Consider the following 21,014-nt stretch of genomic DNA (forward strand, 5'->3'; position numbering starts at 1 on the left):
TTAAAAAAATCAACTAATCACTAAACATGACCTTAGATTTGAAATTTAAAATACTTTTTCTCACTTTTAAAATTAGACCAATAAATATTAAAAATCAACACATCCAACTTTATTCTTTTCCAATTTATCAAAATGAAAATTTAGTAATGTCGTCGTCTCTTAAGGTTCTTGTCAACCACAAAGATTGAAACAAACTTCAAAAGAATCCAAACCTGTGAAGGAGAAATGACCAATCGCAGGCTGTAGGGAAAATCTTGTTATCCTCATTTAATGGACAACGCAACAGAAGCAAAACGATGTGAATAAAACGTCTATTTCAATTGACAAGGAATCAATTGCCCAATAATTGTTCCAATAAATAAACTCATGAACAATTGAGGAATAAAATTGAAATTTTCTGACTATTTCATTCGAAAAACTAGAATAAATGCTTCATATTCTTGATGAACCAAAAGAAATATATATACACACACAAATGCTGAATGGCAGTACCATAGACATCTACCCAGTCAAAATCATAATTGCTGATGTACTAATTACTATACGTAACTTCATGCACCAGAAGGTATTAGGTATTAGAGCTTACATTACCAGAACAAACCCAAGAACATCAAGATGAGCATTATTGACTTCACCAACAATCTCCCATCTTTAGTCCTTCCCGAGTAAGAAAAGCAGTCGACAAGTCTTTTGGCATATTTTGGAGACAATCTGGGATCTAGCTATCTTCTGGCTGTAAGATAATTCTTGTTAAACACCATCTCCTTTTCATGGAATTTAAGGAACAACCTAAAAAGAAATCAGTGATCATCATTTTGGAGGAAGAGATGGTAGTTAAGTTGATATCACTTGAATTACCTGGTCATTGATCAAAGCATTTGTTTCTGATGCGTTGGCCCTTTTGGCATTGCAATCAATGCTTCCCTTTTCAACTTCTATAACTTCATCAACAAAGTTCTGATCCGAAACTTCTGAAGTGGCAATCATTTGTAGAGCTTATTGTTATAACAGTTATTATCATCTAAAATAATTCAGTCTCATATCAGCGAAATTACGATTGCCTTACAATTTGCAATAAAAATCATAATTGGGATTTGGACAAAGCAGATTACAATAAAGAGTTCAGTTTGACTTGAACTGTATCAATTTGTTTTGACTCGGAACTTTCTGGTAGTAGATACCAGACACTGAGCAAACATCTTCCAATGTAGAATCACTAACTAGCAAACTTAAACTTGATAAACTAAATTACAATTACAACCAAGGGGAGCCACAAATCTGTCAATAAAATATGGATAATATATAAGGTCTAAAGCCAAAAGATTTACCTTTATTATTGCTGATATATTGTTGGGACAAATCAGAGTCGGAAGCACGTATAGGTCCTGAATTATTAGCTGCTCCTAATGACAGCGAGTTTCTTCCTCTTGAACCGATAGCTTGACTTTTGCAAACGACATTTTTGTTTTTACGAGCAGCTCTAAAGTGATGTATCCAAGGATTATGTGAGAGAGCTTGGTATTCATTCAAAAAATTTGATCGAGATTCAGTTGGTTCAAAATTAATGTTCTTCCAGCTGCCTCGTCGAAGAACCTTAAACTGAATAAACAAAAGCAAGAAATGAGCAAATTGAGAATTCACAAGCCCATGATCAGAAAAAGAGTTAAAACTCGTCAAGGAAATGCAATTGGCACTGAACCTGGCCAAACTGTGAATGGCCGTGAGAGGCGGACTGGCTTTTGCTGAGCAATTTTGTGCGTGAAGAATTATCCTTGGTGGGGCAGGAGCCAACAGAATGCCCAGAATCAAACATTTGGCTGACAAATGATGCTTCCATGGATTCAAGAAACAAATGGTGCTTCTCGTCGGTCCAATCAGAAGGTACAGAATCCGTCATATGAGTGCCCTAAAACCGAAACCGCATTATCAGCAATTCCCGCGGAAAGTACATGGTCTATCTTAATAAACAACACAAAAACAATACTATTAGTGATCTTAATGACAAATCATAATGTTGAACAATCAAAACTCGTGCTGAATTTCCAGAATTATTCTCCACAGTTTCAAACCCCTTACACAGCCCTAGTAATTCCATCGACAAAGGGCAAGATCGATCCAAACAGAGCCGCACAAAATAAAAAAACAAAAACCTCCGGTCACGAGAGGTAAGTGCGAAAGAAGAACTGTATTCTTCCACTTCCTCTTTCTTTCAATTGTTTAATTCGTATATATATAATATATATATTCACTTTTAACACGAAAATAAAGAGAAACAGTGCAGTAACGGTGACATAGCATGAAATTGCAGATACGAAACATCACATAAGCAAAACCTAATCGGAACAACACAACACATAAAAAAAAACAACGATAATTGAAAGTATGCGAAAGAAGTAAGTAGGGTAAGTGCCCGGCTAGAAGATTCAATCGGGCGGGAAAACTCGGTAGACTGGTCCTTGACGAATTCAGAAACAAGTGAGTCAGCACGAGTTTCTCTAGGGTTGAGACTGTCCAAATTTGGAGGCAACAATTCCATGAATGGGGAAGAGGAAGAAGGATGGGGAATTGACAAAAATAGGCCAAAAATGGGGTAGAAATAGAGTTTTAGGATTGATTGTAGAAAAGTTGAGATTTAGGATAAATTGGAGGTGAAATGACGAAAATACCCTCTTTTATTTTCCTTCCTCTTTTCTTCTTTTTCCTTTTCTTCAACCCGAAGACAGAAGGCCGTTCAAAAGAAAAACGTAAACTCGCATTTGAACTCTCCCGCGTCTGCAGTTACCCTCTTCAACTCTCTCCCGCCTCCGGTGAACGTTTTTCTCTTCCGTCCATTTCTTCTCCACTTCCATCCATTTCTTCTTCACGACTCTCCGCTATATTTTCCGATTTCAACTTGTTCACCGAACGTCTCCATTTCTTCTGCACGGGTCTCCATTTCGACTTTCATCTCCGGCGGACGCTTCTCCACTTCCATCCATTTCGATTTCAGGTTTGTTTTCACCGGACCTCTCCATTTCTTATCCACTCCTCTACATTGGCAGTGCCGTATCCATCATCTTTGAAGTCAAGTGAGTAATAAAATCTCAGTTTTTTTTTTAGAGTTAGTCTGTTGTAGCTTATTTATTATTACAGTATTCCATCTTGTTTGTTTAAGTTGTCTGTTAAGATGTGAGTTTTTTGTTTTTGGCACATTTTGGAGAAGAAATGCATGTCATATGCACACAGACATAGAGAACCGTGGGAGCCATTCTGTTTTTAGGAAGAAAAACCATTTCCTTTGCAATGTACTGTAATAATAGAAAAACCATACCTTGGAGTTTAGAACTTGAATTCGAACATATATTTGGTATCCCATATAAACTCTGCAAAGTTACCAGTACAATAGATATGTGCTAAACATGCATTCTAAATATTGTATTCTAAAGACATTATCATAAGCTGCATTGTTGAAAGACCATTTCCTTTGCCTTGAAGTTTTCCATCATCTCTCACCTATCAGCACCTATCTCTCACCTTCCAAAATTTTGAGTAGAAGTCCCAATATAAGAGTGTTAACTTCCTAAACCGTTTAGAATGCATGTTTAGCTAGTCTACTAGGTGTTAAGGCTATAGGGTTAGCAATTGTATTAGACTTAGCAACTTTGCCTTGAAGTTTTCCATCATCTCTCACCTATCAGCACCTATCTCTCACCTTCCAAAATTTTGAGTAGAAGTCCCAATATAAGAGTGTAAACTTCCTAAACCGTTTAGAATGCATGTTTAGCTAGTCTACTAGGTGTTAAGGCTATAGGGTTAGCAATTGTATTAGACTTAGCAACTTTGCCTTGAAGTTTTCCATCATCTCTCACCTATCAGCACCTATCTCTCACCTTCCAAAATTTTGAGTAGAAGTCCCAATATAAGAGTGTAAACTTCCTAAACGGTTTAGAATGCATGTTTAGCTAGTCTACTAGGTGTTAAGGCTATAGGGTTAGCAATTGTATTAGACTTAGCAACTTTGCCTTGAAGTTTTCCATCATCTCTCACCTATCAGCACCTATCTCTCACCTTCCAAAATTTTGAGTAGAAGTCCCAATATAAGAGTGTAAACTTCCTAAACGGTTTAGAATGCATGTTTAGCTAGTCTACTAGGTGTTAAGGCTATAGGGTTAGCAATTGTATTAGACTTAGCAACTTTGCCTTGAAGTTTTCCATCATCTCTCACCTATCAGCACCTATCTCTCACCTTCCAAAATTTTGAGTAGAAGTCCCAATATAAGAGTGTTAACTTCCTAAACCGTTTAGAATGCATGTTTAGCTAGTCTTCTAGGTGTTAAGGCTATAGGGTTAGCAATTGTATTAGACTTAGCAACTTTGCCTTGAAGTTTTCCATCATCTCTCACCTATCAGCACCTATCTCTCACCTTCCAAAATTTTGAGTAGAAGTCCCAATATAAGAGTGTAAACTTCCTAAACGGTTTAGAATGCATGTTTAGCTAGTCTACTAGGTGTTAAGGCTATAGGGTTAGCAATTGTATTAGACTTAGCAACTTTGCCTTGAAGTTTTCCATCATCTCTCACCTATCAGCACCTATCTCTCACCTTCCAAAATTTTGAGTAGAAGTCCCAATATAAGAGTGTAAACTTCCTAAACGGTTTAGAATGCATGTTTAGCTAGTCTACTAGGTGTTAAGGCTATAGGGTTAGCAATTGTATTAGACTTAGCAACTTTGCCTTGAAGTTTTCCATCATCTCTCACCTATCAGCACCTATCTCTCACCTTCCAAAATTTTGAGTAGAAGTCCCAATATAAGAGTGTTAACTTCCTAAACCGTTTAGAATGCATGTTTAGCTAGTCTTCTAGGTGTTAAGGCTATAGGGTTAGCAATTGTATTAGACTTAGCAACTTTGCCTTGAAGTTTTCCATCATCTCTCACCTATCAGCACCTATCTCTCACCTTCCAAAATTTTGAGTAGAAGTCCCAATATAAGAGTGTAAACTTCCTAAACGGTTTAGAATGCATGTTTAGCTAGTCTACTAGGTGTTAAGGCTATAGGGTTAGCAATTGTATTAGACTTAGCAACTTTGCCTTGAAGTTTTCCATCATCTCTCACCTATCAGCACCTATCTCTCACCTTCCAAAATTTTGAGTAGAAGTCCCAATATAAGAGTGTTAACTTCCTAAACCGTTTAGAATGCATGTTTAGCTAGTCTTCTAGGTGTTAAGGCTATAGGGTTAGCAATTGTATTAGACTTAGCAACTTTGCCTTGAAGTTTTCCATCATCTCTCACCTATCAGCACCTATCTCTCACCTTCCAAAATTTTGAGTAGAAGTCCCAATATAAGAGTGTAAACTTCCTAAACGGTTTAGAATGCATGTTTAGCTAGTCTACTAGGTGTTAAGGCTATAGGGTTAGCAATTGTATTAGACTTAGCAACTTTGCCTTGAAGTTTTCCATCATCTCTCACCTATCAGCACCTATCTCTCACCTTCCAAAATTTTGAGTAGAAGTCCCAATATAAGAGTGTTAACTTCCTAAACCGTTTAGAATGCATGTTTAGCTAGTCTTCTAGGTGTTAAGGCTATAGGGTTAGCAATTGTATTAGACTTAGCAACTTTGCCTTGAAGTTTTCCATCATCTCTCACCTATCAGCACCTATCTCTCACCTTCCAAAATTTTGAGTAGAAGTCCCAATATAAGAGTGTAAACTTCCTAAACGGTTTAGAATGCATGTTTAGCTAGTCTACTAGGTGTTAAGGCTATAGGGTTAGCAATTGTATTAGACTTAGCAACTTTGCCTTGAAGTTTTCCATCATCTCTCACCTATCAGCACCTATCTCTCACCTTCCAAAATTTTGAGTAGAAGTCCCAATATAAGAGTGTTAACTTCCTAAACCGTTTAGAATGCATGTTTAGCTAGTCTTCTAGGTGTTAAGGCTATAGGGTTAGCAATTGATATTAGACTTAGCAACTTTGCCTTGAAGTTTTCCATCATCTCTCACCTATCAGCACCTATCTCTCACCTTCCAAAATTTTGAGTAGAAGTCCCAATATAAGAGTGTAAACTTCCTAAACGGTTTAGAATGCATGTTTAGCTAGTCTACTAGGTGTTAAGGCTATAGGGTTAGCAATTCTATTAGACTTAGCAACTTTGCCTTGAAGTTTTTCATCATCTCTCACCTATCAGCACCTATCTCTCACCTTCCAAAATTTTGAGTAGAAGTCCCAAGATGCTAGTGCATCCATGTTAAGTAAGTCTCTTATGCAATTATATTTAATTAGTTTTTTTTTTTTATGCAGGTCTCAGTATGGCTTCGACATCAACTAACGGTCCCATGTACAAGATTGACCCTGCTCATCATTTTCAGTCTATAGTAAGTAGTTTAGCACATTTAGAAAACAGTACACGTACAATAAATTTATGACCTCCTCTTTATCTAAATCTTTAACATGGAATTGGTAACAATCAATTGGGTTGACTTTCATTGTCAAAGCTCGTTCTTGTTTCTTTTGTAGAACTAACTCTGCCCATTTAGTCAATGTAGACGTCACTTTAATGCCTTCTTCTCGACGCTCCCAAAACCAACGTTGTAGCAAAGCTCGAACATGTTCAAGGAATGAAGCAATAGGCAAATCTCTAGGTTCTTTCAGTATAGAATTCATGGACTCTGCTATATTTGTTGTCATCATATTATATCGTCTTCCTGGACAGTGAAAACGAGACCAACGTGTTATTCCAACATCGTTTAAATATTTTCCTGAATCATTAGGAAATGCAAGAATACTTCTCCACGCTTCTGAGAACGTTGATTCACGGTATGTTCTAGATGCATTGTAAAACAAAGTAGCTATAGTGTCATTCTTGTATTTATCATTCAAATTTTGAGTCAAGTGTTGGACACAAAGTCCATGGAATGCGGAGGGAAAAACCGATGCAATACACTTAGAAAAACATGTTTTTCGATCTGTCACGAAGCCTAGATTAGGCACCTCTCCTATTGCACCTTTCAATTTCTCTAAGAACCACTGTATTGAAGCATCTGTTTCTCTGTCCACCACTCCAAAGGCAAGAGGATAAATTTGATTGTTACCATCCAAGCAAACAGCAACTATCAACTGACCCCGATATTTGTTCTTAAGGAATGTTCCATCCATGACTATAACCGGTCTAATGCAGTTTAAGAATCCTCGAACACATGGACCAACAGCCATAAAAAGATATTTGAAGAAACGATTATCTTCAAGTTCCATGTGAAATATTGTACCTACATTTGCAAGTTTGAGAGCTTCACCATATCTAAGCAATAGATTATATGACTCTTCAGGACACCCGCGCACTCGTTCATACGCATTTTCTCTAGCGCGCCATGCTTTTTCATAACTCATATTTATGCCATAGTCTTGCCTCATGTCTTCTATGATATCACGCGGTTTGTATAGACGACCGACTCCCTTGAACTTTGACTTTATTAATTCTCCAACAACCCAAGATTTTGCTTGCCTATGGTCACGATTCAAAACGTCAAGAGAACACGAATGAACTTTGACATACTTTTTAATCTTAAATATATTTGAATCCTTCAATCTCATCGCTCGCAGTCTCCAACCACACTTGTTGTCAATGCATCTAACAAAGAGAACCTCTTTTGTAGACTTTTTTACTACAAACTGAAAATTTTTTTTCATTGCCAAGACACTTAATCTCATTGACAAATCTTTTTTGGAAAAAAATATTTGTCCTACATCAAACTCCTCACTTGTAGAGCTTTCTTCGGACCAATCATTCATGTCTGTCTTCAACTTTTGGCTAGAAGAGCTGTAACGAACTTTAGATTTTCCTTTGCAATCTTTTGTAGGACCATCTCTATGTTGTGGGATGTCAAATGATTCACTATTCATCTCTACTGGCTCCCATGTAAAAGTCTCATCTTTCGAATCATATGACTCATATGATTCCCATATAGCCGAAGTGGTCCCTATCACGTTATCACACAAGCCAACTTCAACTTCACGAACATGGACTTCATTCTCATTTAATGTATCCATTACAATTGGAGGATGAGGGTTTAAGTTATGAGCTTGGTTGCTGCCAGATACTGAATTGTAATCTTTGCTTAACACTTTTTTGCTTTGATTACTTTTAGGCTCAAATGAGACGTATAAAGGGACCTTTAATGGATTTTCACTAAGAAGATAAAACTTCAAATCACGGTCATTGCTTAACTCAAATGTAGGAGCTTCGTGTTCCACTTTTATCTCATATATGCATCTTATCATTACGTCGAACTTTGAAGGGTCAACTTCTGCAAGGTCATATAATTCTGCCTGTAAATCTTTATGTGTTATTTCTTTACTGACAACGATGCCTTTTAACATGCCTCCTTCGTATTTTCTTCGCCTCTCATCCCACATACCACCGTAACGCACTAACATGGGAATATGTGACATCCTTAAACCACCTTATACTTTTCAATTGCTGCAAAAAATGATTTGAAGTTAGCATTTGACATATCACATAAACAAAGTTTATTAAAAAACAGTAGGTAAATACTAAATAAAACGTGCATAGTCACACCCTACATGTTTACGATCTTGACAGCTACAAAATGTTTAGGATATTGCGAGATACAAAAAACAATAGCTAAAAGTCACCCTAAATCAATTCATTTCAGATTAAACATTTCAATTTAAGAACCTGCAAGATGTCTGCGAGATGTTTGCGAGATGTCTACCAGATGTTTGCGAGATAAAATAATAATAATGATAAATTGCTAACATCATTTGAAACATCTATAAAGCAACCTTAAATCAACCCTAAATCAACTTGAAACAATAAAAAATAATATTTGATTTATACATTTAAGATGCAAAAATATATATACATATAACACAACACAATTCAGATTCGGATTTAAAAATTAAAACAAACCACAATGCGTGAGATGTTCGCCGGAGTAGATGATGAACGACACCGGAGTAAAGCGGAAAGTTGACAAACTTTTGAGAGAGGAGAAGAATCGCAAATGAGTTTTTCTTTTTTCTTTTTCCTTTACATAATCTATGAGAAGGAGGAGAAATGCTTCTTTTTTCTTTACGTAATCTATGAGACTGCAAGAGAAGGATTCTTCTTTTTTTTTCCCTTTACGTAATCTATGAGGAGAGGAGAAGAAGGCTGCGTTCGCAATTCTGTTTTTTTTCTTCAGGTGAATGACATTGAAGAGAGAGAGAGAGGGGTTGGAAAAGAAGAGAAGAGCAAATGTGAATTAAAATTAAAAGAGGGTATTTTCGTCATTTCACCTCCAATTTATCCTAAATCTCAACTTTTCTACAATCAATCCTAAAACTCTATTTATACCCCATTTTTGGCCTATTTTTGTCAATTTCCCAAGAAGGATTATCTCCAGATTTGCAATGGCGAGAGAGAGATGAAGGGAAGAAAGATGGAAGCGGGCCAGTGGGAGAGATATTGAAGAGGAGAGAGAGAGAGAGAGAGAGGCGGTGTTCTTGGGACGAAAGAACCTTCACAGTTGTCATGGCTTTACACGTGGCAAGGGGCCTACGAGTGCCACGTCAACGAAGTGTTAATTGACGCTGAGGAATCGCGCAGATATTATATGGACCAACTGAAATATCTTCCACCCCCTTTTTATCACGACTACACTTCTTCTTTACCACCATCCCTCCCCCTTCAATGCCCCTATTTTCATTTTATGCCATATACCAATTTACCATTTCTATCATTCTATCCCTTTATTTTTATTCTCACTTCAAATAATTTTGAAACCTTGATTCTAAATTTAAGTACAAAAGGTCGAATTTAAATGGAAATTAATTTTTATATTTCATTTTCTTTCTTCGTTTTAGAAGAGACACACTTTTATAATCTCACTTTATAATAACAAAGAAAAAAAAAAGAATATTTAGTATAATAGATATTATACAATAATACGTTTATATATTCTATTTTGGTGGCTGCACTTTATTGAAAGGCAACAACACAGACTTTGGGGTTCTTTTTTCTTTCCCTAGAGACTCCAAATTTTTTAGGCCGGTAACTGTCGTATAAATATCTTTGTAGAATGCAATGAAGAAAAAGGAAACACATTAGTTTAAAGCTATGCAGTTGCTATTTAAAAAATGTGAGGAAAGAGTTTTATTTTATTTTCTTTGGTTTAATTATTATTGCACAACCATAAATTTTAGATTAATTATAAATTATTGTCTCGTTTTCTAAATTAATGAATTATTCAAAACTAATTAAAAGTTTTCACGTGTATTCATCTAAAATTGTAAACGTAAAATGGTGAATTTTTATGATGTTGTGTGCTTTTGTATCGAGGTTAGATTAAATTAATTATTTTGATCAAATTACATTATAAAATTTAGACTAAAGTTCAATTGAGACTATAAATATATTCAATCTAGCCCAAATGCTAAATAAGGTACAAATTCAAGTAGTTGGACCTAAGAGGTAGGTCCATGATCAACCAAGCTCAATTTCATATGAAGCTCACGATATAACTAATTATATAAACACGGGATTTTTTTGTTTTTTTTTTTTAATTTGAAGGTGGCAAAAATTTAGATTATAGAGAGCTTATGAGTATTCTTTGGACTATCAAAATACTCTCTAGCTCTTGAAGTTCAACTACATTCACTTCATTTTCATTACGTTACCAACCAAGAGGGAATCGAATAATTAAGCTATAGAGATTGAACCACATATGCACCAACCTACATCAACATAAGCTCAATTCCATTGAAAACAAAAAGTGTACTCCAAAACCTCACGTGAAAAATTATATGTTGTCATGTGATAAATAAGTGAGTCGTATTTATTGTCTAAAATATTTGTAGAAATGTAAATTTAATGTATTTTTAGGTAAGAAAATTGAATTTTTTATGGAGTCTTCCTTTATAACAAATTAAAATCAAGTAAAAGTATGATGATATTTTTTTTATTATGGGAAAATATGTCGGTACTCCATATTTTCTCATGTGTTTGATTGAAAATTACAATTTGAATTTTAATTTGAATAATTTTTTTTAAAATACTTGATAGTATATTTATATACTCCTTAATATTACACTATATATGAATTAGATAAATTATTTTAAAGGACAGTTTTCTAAAAAATATTTATAAATATAGTAAAATATCATCGTCTATTTGTGTTAAACTAAGATAGACTACTATATGTGTTGATCATTATATAAATGGAAACAAACAGTAGTCTATTGTAGATAGACTGTGATATTTTGCTCGTTGAATTTCAATTTCATTGGGCACCACCAATTTTGCAATGTGTCAACTTTGAGCGAGTTCACGATTCCATAACACACAACAATATAATTTTTTCAATAAATAACATATGTCGAGTGACTATCATTAGTAGAGGTTATTACTAGCATTTGCTATCAATGATAACAAACAATAACATATTTTTAAAATTGAAAACTAGATGGTAGACACTATTAGTGGTATAAACTGATATAAGCTATCAACTAGTTATAAGTGATATTTTTCAATTTGAGAAGTTCAAGAAGAAGCATCAGAATGATGAATCGGATATGCTATTTAATTCAAAATTGTATTAGTATATTTTAAGTTGAAAGCTATCACTTGTAGCAGCTATAAATGATAGTTACTTATAACAACTACCAATGATAACAATAGATATAACATACCACTCATCCTTTTCAAATGGAAACAAATAAAGATACCAAAAAAACTCAAATGTTAAAAGTAAAGCAAGAAGAAGAAAGTGAAACAATACATGTTATATTGTAGTTCGTTTTTTACGTTTTTTTATAGTGATCATTTCATACAATTGGACATCTATAACTTGTCCTTTTCCAAATTCGACTAATTCATCTAACATCGTTTCATTCGAATCATAAATTTCATATTCGATTATGATCAGAAAGTTTTAAAAAACAAATGAGGAGCATAGAAGGTTAGATTGATATCCAAGTCGGGTCACTATCACTAATAGCTTCTACCGGTTATAACCGAAAAAAAAACTTTTTATTTTAACAATTATATTTTCTTGTGATTATTTTTTATTTCTTATTTTTCCATTAGGCCCAAAAAAAGGATTTGGGCTTAGGTTTAAAGGCCCGTATATTTGCCTCCAAATCCAAATAGAAGGGCTTGGGTTTGGTTGTAGCTCATAGCATGAACCCAGCCACAGCCACAGGCCAGAGAATGCGGATTGAAGAGAAATCCTGTAGAATCTCCAATCCATGAGATTGATGATAATGTGAGCGACCGTTAACTGTTCTTCTTCCTCCGTTTTCTCTAACAATTTGGGAGAAAAGCCATGCTCCGAAATCGCACACTACCATTTCATTCTCAGTAGTTGCAAATTCAAGCTCCTTGTTTCGATTGATCAAGGGCATGGCCATGGCGTCCATTTTGAAACCACCGCCATTTCCGCCCTTTCACTCTCTAAATCCAAACTTCTTCAACTCTTCACCACTGATCTTATGTTTTCCTACACACCCAATCAATTCGTTTCACCCATCTACTCGTGCCCTCAAAACTGGCCCTGAAGGCATTAGACTTCGAAGCCATCAAGAATATAGTTCCGATTTGCTGCGGAAACCGGTTGGTCCATCGGCGAAGGACTTGGCTGGACCATCGGAGGATGACGACAGCAGTGAGGAGAGTGGAAATGAAGACGAGGAGGAAGTGGAGTGGGTTGATTGGGAGGACAAGATTTTGGAGGATACTGTTCCTCTAGTTGGCTTTGTTAGGATGGTTCTTCACACTGGAAAGTAAGCAACCATATTCTTAGTGAATTTTTAACTGAATTTGAACTTCCTGGTCAAATAGAAATTATGCAACTCTATTCTTAGTGAATTTTTAACTTGCGTTTGTTCAACTGGAAACGTGTCACTTGAAGATGAACGGAACTATATAATTTGAGATTGAAGTTACGGAACTTCTACGGAATGTTCATCAGTTTCCATAGCACAAGAACAAGAATCACGAGTACCGTCAATTAATCTCTTCGAAGTTCATTGATTTTATTCAATTTTTTGGAATTTGATTAATAATTGGAATACCCAAAGACTTTGAATCTAAAAAATTGATGAAAAAATGGCTCTTGCAACAGTACATACTCAACCTATGTCCCTTAGCCCATGGATATTGCTTGCAGTACTCGCAATATTATCTTTATGAAAAAGGGTTTCACAATATGAATGATTAAGATTTCTATCTCTCTCAAAAAGATATGTAGTCTAAGCCAGTAGTCAAGTCAATATATCTTCTCTCTCTTACTCATCTGATTAGGTGTTCGTAGCATGTATGCTGTTATCTCTTAGTAAAAGTTTCAAGTTGCTATTATTTCAGCATATCTCCTCAGAGACAAAATTATAGCGTTTTGTAGTTGTTTTTCTTCCCTTGGATGTATGAGATATCATGACTGTTGGTCTTGCAATTACAATGGTGGATAAAAAATCTGAAAGAGAATATTTTGTGTCTTGGAGTCATTAGCATGATGAAGTAGAGTTTAATCTCCATTCGTTAATCATCTTTAATCATACACTTGCAGATATGAAAATGGGGATAGGTTGAGACCAGAGCACGAGAAAACAATTCTTGAGAGGTTGCTTCCATATCATCCTGAGAGTGAGAAGAAGATTGGATGTGGGGTTGATTATATCACGGTATATCTCTCTCCATGCATATTTGTACATGTCATGTGTTTTGAGCTTATTTTTATAATTTACATTTATGTAAAATAAAACAACTAATTAGTACTCTAGCCTGTAGCCTTTTTTTCTATTTCCTTGGACGAAAGAAAGCTCGTCTTGAACCTGGTAAAGAAATTAAATGTTCACAATCAAGTTTTTTATTACTTCTGATGAAGCATGCTGATTATCGCGGTTGATGAGATCAACTTCAATCAGTCCATGATCTGTACCGTGGATGTTTTTACAAGCTTAGTTTGTAATGCTAAAATATTTGTCTGTACTGTTCAACTTGTAAAGACATAAATTGTTGTGGAACAGAACACTTCTAAGAAAGGAAAACTTTCTTTTCCTTCTACTTGTTATGTACATTAACTGTGGATTTTTTTTTCTTTCTAAAAGACGTGTTTCCTGTGATATAAACGAAGAATGCATAATAGCGAGAAGGCATTGATAAGTGGCAACGGTTTGAATTTTCACTTGATTGTATATATGTGATGCTGCCGAAAGGGTTATGCCTTGACTTGAAAAACCTGCTTATGGGCAGTTCCATTTTCGTTTTTTGAACTATTTTCTTTGGAATTATACTGGGCATTGGATATACGCCGTATTTGTCAACTGAAATGATCATGGCAATTTTTTATTGGTGGTGTTGTGGTCGGCAGGTTGGATATCATCCTGATTTTGAAAGCTCAAGATGTTTATTCATAGTCAGAAAAGATGGAGAGATGGTTGACTTTTCATATTGGAAGTGCATCAAGGGTCTGATCAGAAAGAATTATCCTCTTTACGCAGAAAGCTTCATTCTTAGGCATTTTCGGCGACGTAGACGCAATTCCCGTCGGTAACACATGTAAGATCTGTTAATCATACTCTTGTATCATTCAATTTCAGGAATCCTTTGAATATCAAAGCTTGAGATTGGACCAGCCACGCTTGTGTGGTTCTCTTTTGTTTAATGACTTGAAATTAACAAATCAAGATGGATATGGGGTGAATATAGACTCTTGCTTAGTAAAATTCAATTTTGTAAATTCCAACAGTTGCCTCCAGTTTTCCTTGATCCAATTCATGCTTAGTCTCTCCCTTTTCTCTATTTGTTGAATATATGCTCAAGATCCTTGAACTTTATAGCTTTTTGTACTTTGGCCGATATTATGGTATTGAAACTCAATTGAATTGGGGTCAAGAACCCTTCAATCCTGCATGGGGTTCATATCATATTAGGTAAATGAGTCAGATAAAAAGACCTGCTTGTATTCCATCATGGCCAAAGCACAAAAAGTATACTGCAACTAAGACGCAACTTCGCTTAACTTCTGCATTAGAATACCTATTGGTCATATGGGGACATTCCCAGCTTTAACTTTGGACCTAAATTTTATATTTCGATATTTCCATTGTTGAATGATTAAAAACACTGTATCATTGGAATCAATCAGATTTTGTCATTTTTATGCAATGGTAGTGATAAATGGAAAAATCTTGGTTGCAACGCATCTTCTGTGTAACTTGACCTAACTAACACCAAAATGTATCATTTTTTCTTAATCCTTTTCTTTGTGTGTAAAGGATGAGCATAATTGCTCATGATAAAATATCACTTGGGAGTGGGAATGTGGGCAGTTCAAGTCTTCAAACATCCTTTGCCTTGATGGGCTATTGAAACCTGTAAAGCTGTGTTCAACGACTTATTCCTGAATTGGTTTCCATTTTTATTTTGGGGACTAAAACTCGATATAAATAAACAAAATTCGGGCTATTTAGAAGTATTCTAAAATATACACTTTCTTATTTCTAAAACCAAAATTAAGTGAGAACAAGTTTGGATAACTATTCTTCATTCAAGTGGGGATTTCGTAGTTTTGAAGTACACAATAAACCGTACCATAACAAATCATTTAAAAATAGCTTTTCTGTTCTAAACTAGACTACATAAAATTGAATGACAGCAACCGTAGAAATCGATCAAAACAGAAGTAATTCTCTCAGTTGTTAAGCAATACAGTGGTGACTCACAACATGATGAATTTCCATGACCTGACAATTTATGCCTCAAAGCTTGTTAGTAATTCTTTCAAATACCCAACTTCAGTTTACTTTGTTCCCTCTTGAAAGCTCCACCCCTTTCTCATACTTCAATTGTCTTTGTTCCAGTGCTGCTATTGGAACGCTTGAGAACTGTATGTCTGTTGGCATTTTCGAAGAGTATTTTAATAGACGATCTCATCGGATATACATAAAGTTTCCAGCATTCTAATAGAACATTTCCAAATGCTGGGAACTACATCCATATTTCAATTCTGGTGAAACTGTCTAAGAAAGAAATAATGCCATTCTAAATGTTCCACAACCAGCAGCAGCAGAAGGCGGTAAAATAATATTGAAAGACCTAAGCGTTCTTAGCAAGGATAGCCAGGAGTACATTCAATATCTTTCCAGGATATCATCTTTCTACGATCCCTTCCTCTAAACGATCTGGCATGTAAACTACCACTAACAGGTTTGCACAATCCAATGTCAATTACGGAACTACTCTTTCTCCTTTCCGAGAAAAGAGATGCCTCGCTGATGCAGTAGTTAAACAGCATAGCAAGACAGCAAATCTGATGAGACAATATATAGTTCTCTTGATCCAAAGGCAGCATCTTAAGTATATGGAGATTCACCTACAAATCCAAGGACACAAAACTATTAAGTGAAAATTACCAAGTCAACAACCACTACCCGATATCTGAATAGGTTGTCAAATTCATAAAAATGCCAGTATGTCATCGTAGTGGTTAATTAAGTGCTTTTAAAATAAGAAGATGATGGAGTTCAGAAATGTGAGAAGATTAAAACAAACTCTCTTCCTTACCTCAGCTTCCATGGCTCGAAGTTCGTTATACCAATCAGAGTCGTCACACTCCTCACGGTTTTCTTCAGAATTCATCGTGTAGAGATTCAAAGTGAAGACAGGAGGCCTAAGAGGGTACTCCATGCTGATTTTAATCTGCCATAACATTAATGATGCCAAGATTCAGAAAATCAAAATTGGATTATTCACGTCTCAAAGATTTCATGCCATCACTGGAAGATTCAGAAAATCAATAAAACATAACTTTTGTAAGGATAAAAAAAAGCGTTACCTTGGCTTGCAATTTAAGATTTTTGGTAGGTCGCTCAGTGTTCCTGGTAAGAATAAGGCAATATTCCTTGGACCCGTAATCTATCCATTTCTTTGTTGTTATGTTGTTGGAAGGAACAGATGCTACATCATCTGCTGCAAGCTCAGCTTGCACAGGATCATCCTGGTCACTGTCAACATCTATCATCAACTCATAATCTTCATCATGTTTATTGAAACTTAGCATCCTAGAGTAATTAGTTTGAGGTGTAATGCTTTTAGAAATTAAAGTCAACTGTTTGGAATGCTCAAGATTGGGTGTTCTAACTTCAGGATTATTTAAGATAGGCGTAGATGAAACAAGAGCAGGGAGTTCTCCATCTTCCCTAGCACTGTCAATCTCTTCTCTTGAAATGCCAGATTTTCCAACCATGTCAACATCTACAGGATCCTGAACTTTCTCTTTCTCCATTGTAGTCAAAGATGATGCCTGCTTTGTAGAGTAACCTACAAGCGACCAACCTTGCAAACAGCATGAAGGTTTATGTGAAACCCAAGGGACTTCATCACACGTCAGAACTGGCCATTTGAGTTTTTCAAGTGAATCAAGCTGTTCCCTGTTAGTCAATGCAAAAATCCCAATTTCTCAACACAAACTACAAACCACAAACCATACTTGGCTGAACTAGTGATCCTTCCACCAACCGAAAAAATTCCATTATGCAAAATGCAACAGAAGTAAAAGTAAACATGGCAAATATAGTTTTGAGAAAATACAGAGTTATTCACACAAGCATAGTGCATGAAATTGCAGTGATCAAAGCAACAAGACAAAGGATGGTCGATTTCATCTCTAAGCTACAAATCCTTCTTCTATCATTCTTCAAAGTCATTCATAATCTAAAACTTCGAATACAAATCAACGACTCACACAAGAGCCAGCTGAGCCTTTTTCCGAGAGCGTAATCTTTGCACTACTGTCTGTATTCGGTTCTGCTGCCGATACATTGAAAGGCCTGATACAATATCACCTCTAACAGGTTCACCACTGACAGATTCTTGTGCACTCACCAACGGTGGCAATTCTGGCAAAAAATCAATCCCAGCCAAATGTTGTGCCCACTTATATGGTCGAGAGGTTCTCTTATCACTAAATGCAAGTGTTTCACCAACAACAAGCTTGGCTGACTGCATCATTTAAAACAAAATAGCATACAATCAAGGATTTCCCCTCTTTTTAGTTGAAAATGTAACTTAGAGTGGGGAAGGGGGCAGAATAATCAAAACATAAATGGAAAATTCTGAATTCATACCTGGTGAGGCAGCTCAAGGCCAGTATCATCAGGGAACAAGTTGCATAAGATGTTATTCTCAGGACCTTCATGAGATCCTTCAATCCCAACACAAATAACGTTCAACTTTAACAAGCATTCAAACTTCAGAGAGAGCAATTTCATTGACTTGGGTTCACATGTTTCACTGTCATATATATGAAGGATGATCTTTAGGGGATGAACTTGATATATCCCTGCATGCTCAATGTTCACCTTAGCTGGAATCTTCTTTGGCCGTTTTCTCCTCCTTTGGCCATCATCGTCTTCATCGGGTGCATCATCCTCCAACTTATTGCTCTCAGCGTTGTTTGATGCACCTAGAATATTTGCAATGGCTGTATTATCATCTTTAAAAAAACATAAAGGAAGAGTTATCTGTGGACATTGTGCTCGACATATACTCAACAATCCAAAGAAAGTAGTGTCCTCCAAATTGACGTTTTCTAAAAAATAAATATGATCTGCAATTTTGATTCATGTGATGATTTCAATGAATAATCAATTCAATTTGTATGTATATGCTGTACATTACATGACAAGATGATTCAAGAAGAAGTTACTTAGTAGCATATGCATCCAATTGAACTATCTAAAATTAAAAGAATTCTGATAATCCAAAAATTATCATATATGATATAAACATAACTATTGAACTAATGATTCGACAGAAAATAAACACCAGGTACCAGTTTCCTTATTCGCTTGATGGCGTGCAAAAGCTTGGGCATCTTTGATACTTCCTACTATCTCCAATTCTATATTTTCGCCAAAGGCTTCCTTTTGTGCCAAGAACTGCGAGTAGATTACATAAAGAGGAGGTGGAAGTAGCTCTGCTAGTTGGTGTTGCTTTAATTTTTTTGTCTGTAATATCCCCAACTGATTTTGTACGGGCAAGGATGCCTTTTTTAAGGACTTGAGGTGTGAGGGAAGACTTGACAAGAATTTCTTTCTATTAGCAATGACTTCTAGTAGGCCTTTCTTATGCTGTTCAAGTTCATCTCGCCGTTTGCAAAGTTCTTTGCGCTGATAAAATGACGGATATTATTACACTCAACAGTGACAATGGGAAAAGAAACATTTTCATAAAAAAAATAAAATTCAACTATGTACATCCACATCGACAAAGCTGGAAAATTAGAACTTTCAAACAAAAACCGAAATCATGGAAAACACCATACATGCACCCACCCAGAAAAGCGGAGCTTAGTTATGACACAGGTTTGCAGTCATGATTCAAATTATAATGTTTAGGATATCTTTTAGAAGTAGTCAAGGGCAAACAAGGTGTAGCTAGATTGCCTGCAATTCTTAAAAATAGTAGTTAACCCGATGGAGTGACCAAAATATTCTTTTGAGAATCACATAATCGACCAAAAGCAAGGTGATGCATCCTTCAATTTTTGAATAGGAGATATAGCTTTCATCCTCTAATTACCAGAAACATTCTGTAGCCGTGCTAATTAGTTCAAAGAGACAATAATAAACAGCAACTCAAGGCTACCTGGAAAAGCTCATAGTCAAGCCTCTGTAGCATCAGATTGTGCGCGCTGTCCTTCGACCTCATGGAGTTCTTAATGTTTTCGGGTGCATCCCGGAAAAACTCATCCTCAGACACAAGTTCAATATCAGGATACTTGGATTTGAAGTCTTTGCAGGCCTTTATTGCTTTAACATAGTGACTCTTTTCATACATCAAGTTGTTAAGTTGCAGAGTCGTGAAGTCAACTGGAGCTTTTGCTCGCTCTGTTTCAGATTTGACTCGATCCTCTTCCAGCAAAATAGAGCGATTTGCCTGTGAGCAAACATTATCTCGAGGGAGTCATCACTGGCTGTAATTTGAAACTGAAATATACTACACTACAACTGACGTTCGTAGTACCAAATAGCAAAATAAAAATGGCCATTTCGGACCAATGAGTGTTGGAATTAGCCTAAAGCCCTAAAAGAGAGAGCGTACAGAACCAAGAACCTGGCGAAGAGTTACGAAGTGAAGGAACATCTGGGTAACGAGTTCTCTGAGCTGAGTTTTAGACTCGCCATGCTTCTTGATGGAGAGCATCTTGGTGACGATGTCTTCCACACAACTTTTGCTCTCTCGGAGCATTTCAAAGGGAGAAATTTTGCCCGTTTCGCTGTCTGGCGGCAGGGGCTCGGTCTCGTCTTCTATGAGCATTCCTTCCTCTATCTCCTCGTCCATCTCTGTAGACCGTTGCCGCCTGATTCAGTCACTCGCAATGCTCTGGTCCGAGCTTGAATGGAGGGTGAAGCCCAAATTTGTATCGACCTAATAGGGAAGCGACTCAGGAATGGCACGTCGAGCGATCGGCTACCGGTCGGGTTGCCTTTTCCTTCTTCTATTTTAGTTTAAAACTCCTAACATTAAAATCATTATTATTATTATTTTTGTAACCTTATAGGGACGGGGCCTAGAGTGATTATTATACTCTCTCCAATTTTATACTATGTATTTAGGTGCATGCTCTTTTAGTTTGATTATGTGAAGTGAGAAATGGTGAAAGTGAAATAATAAAGAATAATCACGTATAAAAAAAAATAAGGTGAGAAAAAGTGAAAGGAATGAGAGAATAATAAATATAAAATTGAATAATTCTAATCTTAAGATTTTAATAATATTTGGGACAAACATGAGAGTGGAACTCCTTTAGGGTAAAACGGTCCCATAGAGAATGAAACCTATTTTTCATTGCTTGAACGCAATCCAACCGCTGTCCAAAGTTTATCCTTATTTTTTCTTGTTCGCGTCTTCTCCCTCTCGAGCCAAACCGATTTTAATATTTTTATATTTTGCAAAACCTTTTTAAATTCAAATCCATTTTAATTTTAAGTTTACCGTGGTTGCATGTATTAGGCAATATGATGGCTATTT

At 36.0% G+C, this 21,014-nt stretch overlaps 3 protein-coding genes and 1 long non-coding RNA gene across 4 annotated transcripts; 2 read left to right on the forward strand and 2 right to left on the reverse strand.

Moving 5' to 3' along the window:
• Nucleotides 1-374: 374 nt before the first annotated feature.
• On the reverse strand, nucleotides 375-9,532 carry LOC101214397 (cold-regulated protein 27). The gene is made up of 6 exons (XM_011655805.2): nucleotides 9,376-9,532; nucleotides 2,411-2,556; nucleotides 1,700-1,906; nucleotides 1,329-1,599; nucleotides 859-971; nucleotides 375-789 (listed from the first exon to the last, which is right to left on the reverse strand). Exons 1-6 carry the CDS (start codon nucleotides 9,515-9,517, stop codon nucleotides 778-780), a joined length of 891 nt encoding a protein of 296 aa, XP_011654107.2. The 5' UTR covers nucleotides 9,518-9,532; the 3' UTR covers nucleotides 375-777.
• On the forward strand, nucleotides 2,949-6,476 carry LOC116403325. The gene is made up of 2 exons (XR_004216022.1): nucleotides 2,949-3,068; nucleotides 6,284-6,476. It is a non-coding gene; the product is annotated as an uncharacterized LOC116403325 (long non-coding RNA).
• Nucleotides 9,533-12,179: 2,647 nt separating the features above from the next.
• LOC101214797 (protein DCL homolog, chloroplastic) lies at nucleotides 12,180-14,774 on the forward strand. Its single transcript, XM_004141211.3, has 3 exons — nucleotides 12,180-12,763; nucleotides 13,546-13,660; nucleotides 14,350-14,774. Exons 1-3 carry the CDS (start codon nucleotides 12,384-12,386, stop codon nucleotides 14,530-14,532), a joined length of 678 nt encoding a protein of 225 aa, XP_004141259.1. The 5' UTR covers nucleotides 12,180-12,383; the 3' UTR covers nucleotides 14,533-14,774.
• Nucleotides 14,775-15,493: 719 nt separating this feature from the next.
• Nucleotides 15,494-20,501, reverse strand: LOC101203145 (THO complex subunit 5B). Its single transcript, XM_004141330.3, has 8 exons — nucleotides 20,097-20,501; nucleotides 19,629-19,919; nucleotides 18,814-19,150; nucleotides 18,107-18,444; nucleotides 17,725-17,981; nucleotides 16,816-17,410; nucleotides 16,545-16,679; nucleotides 15,494-16,353 (listed from the first exon to the last, which is right to left on the reverse strand). The coding sequence occupies exons 1-8, from the start codon at nucleotides 20,322-20,324 to the stop codon at nucleotides 16,087-16,089; spliced, it is 2,448 nt and encodes an 815-aa protein (XP_004141378.1). The 5' UTR covers nucleotides 20,325-20,501; the 3' UTR covers nucleotides 15,494-16,086.
• Nucleotides 20,502-21,014: the final 513 nt, after the last annotated feature.

Source organism: Cucumis sativus, chromosome 4 (genome assembly GCF_000004075.3).
Source record: "Cucumis sativus cultivar 9930 chromosome 4, Cucumber_9930_V3, whole genome shotgun sequence".
In the NCBI taxonomy this organism is placed as follows: Eukaryota; Viridiplantae; Streptophyta; class Magnoliopsida; order Cucurbitales; family Cucurbitaceae; genus Cucumis; species Cucumis sativus.

Bases quoted from the DNA above. Each gene is read 5' to 3' on its own strand.
- LOC101214797 (XM_004141211.3), top strand. From the start codon at position 12,384: ATGGCCATGGCGTCCATTTTGAAACCACCGCCATTTCCGCCCTTTCAC. The intron at 12,764-13,545 runs GTAAGCAACCAT...ATACACTTGCAG, and splicing joins ATGGTTCTTCACACTGGAAA to ATATGAAAATGGGGATAGGT. The intron at 13,661-14,349 runs GTATATCTCTCT...TGTGGTCGGCAG, and splicing joins GTGGGGTTGATTATATCACG to GTTGGATATCATCCTGATTT.
- LOC101214397 (XM_011655805.2), bottom strand. From the start codon at position 9,517: ATGACAACTGTGAAGGTTCTTTCGTCCCAAGAACACCGCCTCTCTCTC. The intron at 1,907-2,410 runs GCACTTACCCTA...TTTCGGTTTTAG, and splicing joins CGATTGAATCTTCTAGCCGG to GGCACTCATATGACGGATTC. The intron at 1,600-1,699 runs GTTCAGTGCCAA...TTGTTTATTCAG, and splicing joins GCCATTCACAGTTTGGCCAG to TTTAAGGTTCTTCGACGAGG.
- LOC101203145 (XM_004141330.3), bottom strand. From the start codon at position 20,324: ATGGACGAGGAGATAGAGGAAGGAATGCTCATAGAAGACGAGACCGAG. The intron at 19,920-20,096 runs GTTCTTGGTTCT...GTTTGCTCACAG, and splicing joins ACTTCGTAACTCTTCGCCAG to GCAAATCGCTCTATTTTGCT. The intron at 16,354-16,544 runs GTAAGGAAGAGA...TTGGATTTGTAG, and splicing joins TTCGAGCCATGGAAGCTGAG to GTGAATCTCCATATACTTAA.